The sequence below is a fragment of the Pyrgilauda ruficollis genome, unplaced genomic scaffold, assembly GCF_017590135.1.
Source record: "Pyrgilauda ruficollis isolate IOZ18807 unplaced genomic scaffold, ASM1759013v1 scaffold40, whole genome shotgun sequence".
Classification (NCBI taxonomy): domain Eukaryota; kingdom Metazoa; phylum Chordata; class Aves; order Passeriformes; family Passeridae; genus Pyrgilauda; species Pyrgilauda ruficollis.
The window spans coordinates 4,852,207-4,864,583 of NW_024525490.1; the positions used below are offsets into that span (position 1 = coordinate 4,852,207).

The following is a 12,377-nucleotide window of genomic DNA, read 5'->3' on the forward strand; positions in this document are numbered from 1 at the left end:
TGCCCAATGAAATTAACATACTTTCTCTATAAAGATTTCATTAAGTATCTTTAAATAATTCCATCCATTGAAAGAGTTAAGAAATGAAAACTGCAACATAAAGTCCAGGAAACTACCTTGTGTTTCCTCTACTTACATCCAATTTTCATCAGATTTAAAAAAAAAAATTGAAAAAAGGGTATAAAAAATACCCTTTTGTTTTACCCTTGATGTACGGTAATTGTCACAGTAAATTAATTAACTTGCAATATTGTTGTCAGCAATTTTTATAGTACTTCTTAGCTTGATAAATTAAATTAAAAACTGAAAATAGCCTAAATAGTTATTTGATGAGAGCCTGCAAATGTTAATTTATTCCTGGAATATATAATTACATGGTGATAAAAAGAACGTGAAATACAGTATGTCTCAAATCAGTTGCTCTGAGGTGTACCTAAAAGACTCAAATAAAAGAGATCTGCTCTCTCCTCCCAGACTGCATAATACCATATGCCTCATTTTTGATGCTGTAATTTGAATCAAGAATCAAACATAAGTGAGTAAGACATATATAATTGTCACATGGACTGTGGGTTTTGTTGTTATTCTTGAGTTACTTTAAAAATAAATTTGAGAGGTTTCTAGCATATGTTTAAAACATGACAATCTGTTACAAAATCTAAATTAGCACATTAAAACCGAAAAAGTAAGACACTTGTGCGCATCTCTTGATCCAAGAGTGTCATGCAGTGAGGAGATGAGGGAATCTTAGTATGTGCATTTTCAGTCTGAATATTTAGGCATGTAGCACATAAATCATTGGAATCAAGGCTCTGAAACAGAAGTTAGCTGTCTAAATTAGAGGACCCAAGTTTTTGCTCATTATTTTATATATTTAGCACCTGGCATTTCTGTTCCCCCCAGTTATAAAACTTTCCAATGGTAATATCCTGAACAACTGTTAATGATTCTGGATATTGCATTCCATACGACAGCCTAAGTCTGTGACAGAAATCCTACAACATAACATAGCACACGTTAGCATTATTTAGACAGATTACACTTCCCAGAGTCACAGCTACATCCAGCAAAATAAGACACTAGAGTCTTATTTTTGTCTTATTTTTGCTTTATTTGTTGTAAGTGTAGGTAGCCCTCACCAAACCATGACTCCTTATATATTCTTATTTTACTATACCCCTTAGTACCCCTAGCTAGTAGTACATAAATGCAATGGTTTAAGAAAAAGATGCATATAATTTAGTTGTGTTTAGCCACTACCCTACTGCAGAGCAGAATTCCCCAGTTTAAAGCAGATGAATACTCATGCTGAAGTTGACACTCTGACCTTAACAAAGTACTGTAAGCCAAGCAATTAAAAAAACTGGACATGGAATTGTCTCTTTTAAAACATTTACATATCTATCCTCTATTCCTTATTAGATAATCATTAAAAGTTCTTAAGGACCAAATAATTTTCACTACTATTGAAACCACATCATATAATCCTTTCAGTAAACCTAAATCATATCCTCATTACTGTGATTAAAAAGCTCCTAAAGAATCCTACCAATGGGTAATTTGTTTTTAAATTTCTACTTTATATTTATTATATGGCCTGCATATAAGTGTGTGTTTGTGGGTAGCAACATCTTCCTTTATTTTAAACAGCTAATTCCTCTTCTTCCTACCTGCCCACACATCCTCCAGGTCTTAACACTAGATATCAAACATACCCAAGTCATTTTACATTTCACCTCCCTTTTCCCAACCAATGTTCCCAAATCATGCTCCAATTCCAGTGGTGCAAGACCTAACTTATCCCAGCTGGATATTCAATTTCTTGAACATGACTAACCAAAATAGAACAGATACAGTTTCTTTGCAATGCCATCAACATCTCCCTGTTTGACTGAAAATACTTGATCTACTCTGTCTGAGGACATAACTTGATTTTTTTTTTGAGCTATATTGGCAGCTCATTGTCATCCTATGATTTGTGAGGATTCCAAGGTTCTTCTTCAATCTCTTCTAACAATAAAGTCAAACTTTCTAGTTTGGATTATAGGTCTCAAAGCATCTAATCATTCTGTATCCTTGAATTTCATCCCAGTCTTTTACACTTCAGCCATCCAGCTCTTCCCTGCTGTGTTCTTAGCATATTCCTAATGCATCAAAATTCTGTTCTAGCCTACATGAAAATATAACATTAAGTCTGCAGTATAAGACCAATGTCAATTACTCTCAGACCATCTTTTTTCCAGCAAGAAGGTTCCTGCTAAACCAGGACACCAGCAGCAGATTAACACCTTCCCTGCTGCTCAGCCTGAGCATTTCACAAAGCAGACCACAAAGTAATTACACACTCTGGTCAAACACACTCTGGTGACACCTGTGAGTGACCACTAGTAATGACCTTGATCTCTGCAGAAATACCACCAACAATGCAGTATCTACAGCCACCTCTTTTCTCCATAGATGCCAGCACATTTTACAGTTAAAAAAAACAAAACCACGTCTTCAACAAAATCTTGTGTGACTATAGCTCTTATTTAGTAAAAATAAATCAGACCTTTAACATTAAGTTAATCAGACCTGGTAATAAAAACCATATACATATAGTGGGGTAATGCTAAGGAAATGAAGCAGAACTGTATTCCTTGTATGAAGCATTATGGAAGCGTTCTGAAGCAAACAGTTAAGAAATTAAGAATATGGAGAAAGATGAACACACTGCAACAGGAATGTGGTGTCTCATTGACCAGTCAGGTGTTCAGTAATTTTTTGATGCAATACAGACTAGTCTAAATAAGACTGAAATAGGTATTAGTAACTTCTACAAATACATAGTAGAAAACTCTATTTACTGTTTATTTAGCCACCTAGCCAAATTACCTATTACTTTTCATCTCTCATTTTTAATAACTTTACTACTCAAGCAAGTCTATCTTTTAAAGTCAAATATTGTTCTAAAAATACCACAAAAATAGCCGGCTAAATGAAACAGAAAAAAGAAAGGAAAACAAAGACTAAGATATCCCACTACTCACTTTAGAACCCATTATTTCACCTCCAGTAGAGCTTCAAGTGGTTAAACCTGGACAGGACTACAAATTAGTCAGCACAGTATATAACCAATTTATTATATATTTGGGGTCTTTAGACAAAATAGAATGATTTTATTTTTATAAGAGCCCTGGCAGCAACATTTACATTTTACTTGGTGGTTAAAGAAAAATCCTCAGGAACTCCTGAAAATATTTCAGCAAGTAAATAAACTCTTTATTTTTATCAGCCATGAAAGCACTATTTCTGGGAAACTTCTTGTACCTAAACCCTCTTTCCTATTTTATTTCTTAGTGTACTCTCATAAATATCATTGCAGTGGTGCTGCCATATCTTGCATATGCTGGTCATAAAAAAAAAAAAAAAAACCAAAACAAAAAGACCAACAAACCTTTTACAATCATTACTTGAGCCAGTGTAGTTATAGATCACATAACAAGAAACACTTTTTTTCTTGAATGCGATAGGTACGGAATGCACTCCTACATAAGGAAAACCTTTGCGGACATCCTCTGTATCCTTGGATGAAGAAAAATGGTGATGAAAATAAAAGAAGAGCATTGCAAAAATTAAGTACAATAATCCATCACAATAAAGAAAACTTTTCTTTTCATCTACTCTTTTCTGAGATGTTAATGATTGTGTTTGACTGCAAACCCACTCTGCAAACCCACCGCTGTTGCAAGACTCTTCAAATGCTTCATCTGATATGGGGAGAGAGAATGACATAATCAAATGGCATATCAAGGTATTTTGAAGGAAACTTTTGAAAAACGTTCAGATCTATTAAAAGGACATGATGCACCAAAATGTAGCAAGGGCATATGAACAGAATTATAGTGCTTTGCTTCAGGCCTAGTATATCAAAGTTCATTAATTCTATTTCTTTACCATTAAAAAAATCCACTTAAAAAAAAAAGTTTTTTTTCCCCCCAAAATTTAATGCTGGATAGACACTATTCCCAGGGAAATATGATAGCTGGAAGTTGTATGGGGCTTACCTACAAAGCCCTATGCTCACAACAATGTTGCTTTGGGTATTCCATACATGCATCTTTTGAGATATGAGGCTCAGAGCAGAGAACTGATACCAGTTTTCATACTACTCAGAACATTTTTCACCATCTCTCCACCTCTGAAGTCACATTGCTATATAGGAATTAAATTTCATCTCCAAAGAGTGCAGAAAAATGGAAGATGATAACAGAAGATGCAACAAACATCCATCTGAAAATAGAAGGATACAACAAACAAGAGCTGCTCTTAAAAAAAAAAAAATTAAAAATGTATTTAAGTACCATTTAAACTATTTTGTTCTAGGCTTGGCTTATGTTTTTAAAGGTTTGAAGCATTGACTGATTACTGGAGCTACAGTTGGACTGAATGACTGTTCAGAGAGGATATCCTGGTAACTTCGCTTCGCTTCTTCCCCTACAAAGCCACGTTTAGGACAGTCACGGCCTGCACTGTTGATATGGCACCTGCCCAGGCGCCTCAACCAACCTACACTCCCTGCAGCCACTGTCCACGCCTGCTCACAGCTCACAGACCGGAGGGTGAGCAGCCAGCTCCACTCACCCGTCCGTGACAGCCCCCGGCTCCCTCTGCCTCGCAGCCTAGGCTGCAGAGACCCTTCCCTGGACAGCAAACGCGCCCGCGTGGCGGCAGTGCCAGCTGCGGGGAGCAAGGGCAGTGCCGCCCAAATGCGTCTTACCCTGCTATTTTAACATTTTCACACGGGGAGTGATCACGCGTGGCGAGAACCACTGCTGAGTGGGCTTGCCACTGCCTCACCGCTGCCCCAGCACCACCCACCTGTGTTCGCACTGCCTGGAACACGGTGTAACACCGGCCGTGTGCTGGAACACTGACCAGACACACCCCAGCGGTGCGGGGCCGTAGGTAAGGGCGTGCCCCGCTGCTCCGGGCAGGACGAGAGAGGGGAGATGGGAAAGAGGGGAGAGCCGGGCGCTGCCGGCAGGCAGGGGCAGCAGCGGCGCGGGGGACGTGCCTGAGGGGCGAGGGGGCGGCGAGGGGGCGGCGACGCCCCGTCCTCCCCCTGGTGGCGGCCGCGCCCCGTAGGGCCGGCCCCGTCCCATCCCTTGACCCGCGCCGGGCGGTACCTGCGCGGGGTGCGCGGCCGCGGGCGGCTCCGCGATCCACAGCTGCTCCTTGAGGAGGTGCTGGTAGCTGAGGCAGTGCTTCAGCGCGGACGGCACCGTGCCCATGGCTCGCCCGGCAGCCGCCGCCGCAGGGTGGGCTCAGCCTCCCGTCCCGCGCGCGAGCGGCCCCGCGATTGGCGGAGCGCGAGCGCCGCCGCGTCCCCTCCCGCGCGGCTGCGGCGGCCGCCGCCTCACGCCGCGGGGCTCGCCCCGTGCCTCTCTCGCTCCCTGCCCCCTCGCCTCCTGCTCCTCCTCGCCTTCTACCCCTTCTCGCCTCCTGCCCCCCTGGCCTTCCCTGACGAGGAGCCGCGGCAGTGGGTGGCCGGGCTCGCTGCGGATTCGGCCGGCGCCGCAGCAGCCTGCAGTCGCGGGGCGTGCGTGCGGGAGAAACCGCTGAGGAGAGCCGGAGGGCCGAGCGTGGCGACGGCAGCCGAACTGCCCCACACGGCCCCTGCCCCCGCACGCCCGCGGGACACCGGGCCCAGCCTGACCTGGCAAGGCTTTAGGCAGCAGGGGGGAAAGAGAGGAGCAAGGGGAAGGGACAGGTCTGCTTCCAGACGAAACCTACGTGTCATGTTCGACATCCCTGGGCTCTGCAAACCATACCAGATAAACCAGATCGTGCTCCCTCGGGCAACCAGGTGACACGAGGCTTCGGGCAAACACTGGCATTTCTGCTTTCCATTTAGATAGCAAAATCTTAGAGCTTTACAAATGTAATACTGTTTAGGTTTCGACAGCAGCAAGTTATATTTTGTCTGCTCCCTTACCTTCATTGTGTCAACCAACTTTCCAAACTCCTCTCAAGCAAAATTTGTTTCTGGATCATTCGATTTCTGGGGTATCAGGGATATTTTGTTAAATTTATTAACCTTTCCATCAATCATTTGTTGCAACAGATTATCAGGTTTACCACCAAGTCTCTGTTTCTGTTGTTCACTGATAGATATGATGCTCTCAAAGCCCCATTTTTCTTGTGCAGTTTTGCATTTCATCCTTATTGTTCTGTGCATCTAAAAATTGTATTTCCATACCCATTGTAAACCAAAACTGGATGCTGATTGATTGGCTGGGAAGCTTTTGTTTTTTTTAAGGATAATAATGGCTTTTCAGAAATAAGATATTTAAAATCCAGTGTAAAAATTTAAAAATATTACTGGTGGTCATCTCTGCAATTTCAAATCTGGCCACTGAAAAGTGCCCAGGAAGTTTTTTTACTGACTACTATCTGATGCAGTTAGTATCTCTTCTGCCTTTTCCCAGTAAAATATTTGTGAATTCAACATTCTTTTATTTTCACAGTTCAAAATTCCACTAAGGTTTTCTTAAATGTTGGCTCTAGGTCTTGGTACCTGTATAGTTAGGGATGAAATACAGAGAAGCTGGCAAAAATATCATGCCTTCCTTTTTTGTCTCGCAGTAAGAGAAAGTTTATCAATGATGTGGTAGGTATTTGTGAAGGGAAAGTCACTTTATTAAGATTAATAATTTCATTTTCAATTTTCTGTACATTTCATAGCCAGCTGGAAAAAGGATGACTGCAATCACAAGAAAGTTAGGAGTATGTCTGTGAATAAAGTGTACCTCTCCTACCTGCCTCACCTGATCTCAAGTTACTCCAGTTCCAAAGTCAAATTTCACATGGCCTTTAATCATCTTTCTTACAAATACCTTTGAAATAAGCTGCATTGTAATTCTCTGCAGGTAGCTTATATATCAAACTGCTATTTTCTCCACATTAAATCCCTTCTAATGGTATTGTTTTTATGTCTGTTACTAGATTGTTTTTGTAGGTCTTAAAACCTCAGTAGCCTCTTCCAGCCTACATCCAGTGTGGATGTTTACTATCACAAACCTGCTTCAAGACTCAGAGTGCCATCACATATTCTAAAAAGAACATATTCATCTGAATTCCCGTGTTGTTAGGCAGAGAAGGAAAATATAACAGATGCATTCTAAAGTAATCCCAAATTGAGTTCTAATGCAACAATTTCTCATTGTTTCTTTTCTGTTCTACCTCTTATTCTCCCTGCAATCAGAATTTGTTTTTCACCCTTGCCAATTTTGCACTGAATTTGTCAACTGGTCCTTCTAAATGCAAGGAATTTTTTCAAAAACAATAGACATATAAATAAAACGTTCATCTGAAATATGCATGTTTCTTGGGAGAGGGGTGTGATAATCTTTCTATTGAAAAAGGGCCTGTGTGTTAAAACCTCCAGAGCAAAAATGGATTGTTATTGCTTAACATGAGTCACATGGGACAGCACAGAGTGAAAGAAGCTCCAAGAGGATTGTGTTTTAGGCACACACAGTCATCTTGATACTCTTCTTTGCTTGCAGAGGCTACAAAACTATTCCACCCCACTTTATGAGTTAACATGAAGGCAGATATCCTTGTCCTGTGATAGTACCCGTATATTTACTGACCAAAGGGTTTGCAAGGTCAGGTAAGGAATAATGGGCACTTCTGGCAGACCTTTCTGTAACAGCATGTGGGCCTCTCGTGGTCTGGACTTTTATGTGCCCTGTGCTGTTCCTTATTTTGATTTTGCGTATCTTTTGTTCAACAATGGCATTTTGGAACAATTTCAGTTTACTAGAACACATGGAAGGGCTCAGATGTGTTTAGTGCTGTATCAGGATAGTGAGTAGAAATTGTGCACAACTGGCTTTTGGCTTCCCATCTGTCTCTTAAAACTGTTTATCATTCTGATACTCCTCTGAATTTATCATTGTCATTGGCTCACGCTGTGTTCTGGTCAAAGGTTTTAAAACGTTTATTAAAAGGAATGCTTTTGACTAAAATAAATAATCTCTCATAGAAGTCATGCCATCAAGCCATCCAGATGGGGAAAACAGGCATATTTGTGTAGTATGCAGAGTAACTCCAAACACTATCACAGGGGATGTTTTTGTACTCCTTATTGTTGCCATGCAGTGACACAGGTAGTTGGCAGTCAGATCATTAGGAGTGGAAACATAAAGCTGTTGGATTTCCTGCAGTGTGACACAAAACCTTGGCCAAGAAAGGCATGGTAAAAATAGGTTGGTCGTTTATAAGCATCTAAAAGAAAATAAGAAAGTTGTTTAAAGAGTGATTTGATGACAGCAAGAAGGACAGAATCAGAAGCAAGGGAGCTATTCATACTGATGATAATCATAAGTGCCAAACTGGCAAGCAGCCAAAGTGCCTACTAGGCAGGGATCAAAGACACATATGGTGAGTCTCAAACAACAAGTAAGCCATAGAATTCTGGCAAGCATTGCAGGAATAATATGCTCCAGCCCTGACAAAGATGAGGGCTAAAAAAGAAAACAATGGGGCTACCAATACTGGATCATACCTCAGGGAAAACAAAGCTTTCATCATTTCAGTTTTATTGGAGAAAAATGTAGATAACTTCTCACATATGGTAGGTCTGGTTGATGTAAATTGATGGGAAGTGTTACACAATGTTAAAAAATATCCTTTACAGTTGTGGCAGTAAATCAGTATTCCATTAGCTGCAGCATCATTCAGAGACGGCATTCTTCAGAGAGTTAGTAATAGATTTACTTTGCCAAAATAAAACTATATCCCAGGTGATAAGACACCTGGCATTTGAAACAGACACAATCAAGAAGAAAGTCCAAATTAATGTCTTGCCAGATGTTGGAGCCTGTTCTTTTCTATTCTTTCACTAATTTGGTAAGATGGCAGGATTTATGACAACTAGATCACAATGTAAAACAAGCAATCACAAAAAGGGACACATTTTAACTTTATTATCGTGCTATTATGCAGCATCAAAAAGGAAAAAAAAGGAAATACTGTGAGTTCAGACCTGGTTTTGTAGTTATACATCCATACACAGAGTCATTAAAAAGGGGACGTGTCATAAGCTGTGTTATTTTACTTTTACACTGGCAGGAATGGTACTCAGCAGCCCTTGGGTCTTTGGGTGGTCTCCAAAGTACCAGCCCTGCATAGCTACCTAAAATTGTTATGAGACATATCAAGGACAGCAGAGAATTGTAGCAGAAAGTGCTTATTTATGGATAGCATTTTCCATTTGAGATATTTTCATAACTGACAGAAATGCTGCTGAACCAAATGTGTTCCTTGTCTGACTCCATCATTTAGACTGTGATTTCTTTGTCTCAGTGACCTGACTTACCACTTGACAGTATCAGGAGAAACTATGAGCCAATTTCTGAATGGATTTTCAAGGTGCTACTGTAATATTTAAGAATATATTTCCTTTTCAGAGCAAGTGTTTTGCCTCCTGTTATACAGACTTTGTTTCCATCTCTTTTTTTCACATCAATGAACTTAGTATCTCCATCTCCACCTAGTCTTCTCTGTGATTTCTTATAGGGATTATAAGGTGCAATGTGCAGTAACCTCTGATTTCCTTCCTCTCTATGTTTTTAAGAGACAACAAAATAGTATTGATTGTCAGTGAATCCGGTTTCCTTGTTTTCCAGAAAAAGTGACCCTTTTACATCATATAGGATAAACTATAAGTTACTCTTAGAAAATGTTTCTTGGATAAATAAATGCTGGGAACAATTTTATGTTATATCCATTCTTCTCAAATAGAGAGCGCTTATCAGACTTCAGTCAAAACAGGACAAAATAACCACCTGAAAATTGTACCTGCAGTGCATTCTGGGAGTGGTGCTTTCCAAGCATTAAAAAAGAGTTAAAGACCTGAACCTTTTCTGTTCTCTTAGGAAGCAATTCTTCTGATTAGCTTTAGATTTATATTTTAGTTTCAAATGAACCATCTTCTACAAACCATATGCAACTTCTCTATTTCAAACTTGTCCAGCAATTGAAAATTAATTAGGCATTATCCAATAAAGCACAAATGAATGTGGATGCTACGAACCCTAAAAACTAAATTTAAATGTTATTTTTTAGATTTTATTCTTCTAATTACTAAGTTAATGTGCAAAACATATTTTGTGGGCATACCAGGAATAAGTGTTTGAGGGTCTTTTGAGGCATTTGCCATATAACTGAATTTTTAAAACTACTTGCAGTATGTCCCAAATTGCTATGTCTCATCATTAAATTATTCCAGAGCAATAGCAACAGCTTAAATTATAGTATAGTGACGAATCTGACACTAGAATTTTTCTATTTCTTCTTTCACCAACATTACTCAACTCAGTCATCTACACACATCACACATGGAAGCAGCAATGCCAAATTTGAAGAGAGTTTTGGCTCAGAATTATTAAAAAAAGGCAAACAAAAAAAAAACCAAAAAAACCAAACAAAACAAAACAAAAAAAAAACCAATGGAGAAGTTTCCTGGTGCAGTACAAACTTGCTTAATTTGGCAACTAAACAGTAAAAAAGGCCAAGTTATTACTTAAGAGACAAAGAAAAGTTTGTGTTTGCACATAAAGGATATGCTTGCCAAGGTAGTTTTGCTCATGTTTAATATGGCAGTTTTGTGTTTTTCAACTTACTTCATATAATTTTGCCTAAACAATGTGCAATTAAAATATATCCACAGTAACTGAAAGCAGTTTTTAAATCATCAACGCAACAAAAACTTTTGGACAAAATACCACTGAATAATGAAAAATAAATTAGAATAGTGTGTAGTGTAGGATAAAAACATAATGCAAAGTCATCTGAGATCATCAAGTAGATGTGTGCATCATTTTTTTTCTCCATTTCTGTTTGTATTTAACTTCAGAGTCAGATTGAAGTTTTCAGCTGAGTCCTATGATCTAAAATCCTCTTTAGCAGTATGCATAAGTAGGACAAAGAATTGTATTTTTTGGCTTCAATAGTAAAGACTGAACCGGGCAAATGAATGCTGCAACTCTAGAGGAAGGGCTGACATAGGAATTACTGGAATGGTATTGACATTCAGAGATTTCCTTTTTAGCAGAATGGTAGCAACAGCACTATAAAGTGAAAAAACTTGGAAAAAGTCATGTTTTTTGCATCTTGTTTTGCTGTCTTCATCACTAATGCACATAAAAATTGATGTGTACTACTTCATGTTGCATTTGCAACAAGAAACGCATTCTTGAATCCACAGCATTTCTAACAAAAATGTATCTGTAAACTTCATCTGGGCAGAAAAAAACTATGATACCTTTAAATTAAAATGCTAATGTCATATTGTGTATTGCAGAATACATCTTACTTCTGTTTCATTTAGGACTCACAGTGTTGCTTAAGAAATATTCTGTGAAACAGAACAGTTTTCTTTTTCATAAGAATGCCATTTGCAGTATCAACCATTCCATGCTAGCCTTAATTATTTCTTTCCCCAATTTAAAATACAGTTCACCTCCAAAGCAGATGTTTGTATAACAGGATGAGAAGAGATTTGTTTCACATACTACATCTGGGAGCTTTAAGGTCTATGTGTCAGTTCATAGAATTATCAGAGAATCATAAAATTGCTTAGGTTTGGAAAGAATTTTAGAATCATTGAGTTCAGCCATTAACCCGACACTGCCAAGTCTATCACCAAAACATGTCTCTAAGCATCACAATTACTTGACAGCACAAGAACTAGAATTTTTTTAGGAAAATTTGTAATCTTCTCATCTTTCTCATTGCAAATAATGACTTTTAGAAGTGTTAGTGTGGTCCTAGTGCAACAGGGTGCTTGCTTTGTCTGGGATAGAGTTAATTGTTTTCATCACAACCTGTATGGTGCTGTGTTTTGGAATTGTGATGTAAACAGTGTTGATAAGACACTCATGTTTTATTATTTTATTCCTGATCATTGTCAAATCCTTCTCTGTTTCTCTCAGTGGTTGGCTGGGGGAGGGCAAGAAGTTGGGACCCAGCTGGGACAGCCAACTGCAAAATGATCAACATACTATTAAAAGCTGAGGAAGGAGGAAACAGGGTGAGATTCGGGTTTACAGCATTTGTCTTCCCAAGTAACAGCTGTATGTGATGGAGCCTTGCTTTGCTGCAAATGGCAGAACACCTGCCTTCCAATGGGAAGTGCTGAGTTGATTCCTTATTTTGCCTTGCTTGCATGCACAGCCTGGTTTTACCTATTAAACTGTCTTTATCTCAACTCACAAGTTTTCTCACCTCTGTGCTTTTGTTTCTCTCCCCCATCCCACTGTGGGGAAGTCAGTGAGTGTGGGGGTGAACTGTGTACCAAGGTTAACTCACAACAAACAGATCCAATC

The 12,377-nt window shown here is 39.4% G+C and overlaps 1 protein-coding gene across 1 annotated transcript in view; it reads right to left on the bottom strand.

Moving 5' to 3' along the window:
* The window catches only part of HMGCLL1 (3-hydroxymethyl-3-methylglutaryl-CoA lyase like 1), a 71,974-nt gene extending 66,640 nt beyond the window's left edge, over positions 1–5,334 (bottom strand). Inside the window, exon 1 of the mRNA XM_041477449.1 lies at positions 5,169–5,334. Within this exon, the coding sequence (XP_041333383.1) occupies positions 5,169–5,273 (105 nt within the window). The 5' untranslated portion in view covers positions 5,274–5,334. The remainder of the gene's footprint in view (positions 1–5,168) is intronic.
* Between the last annotated feature and the right edge of the window lie 7,043 nt (positions 5,335–12,377).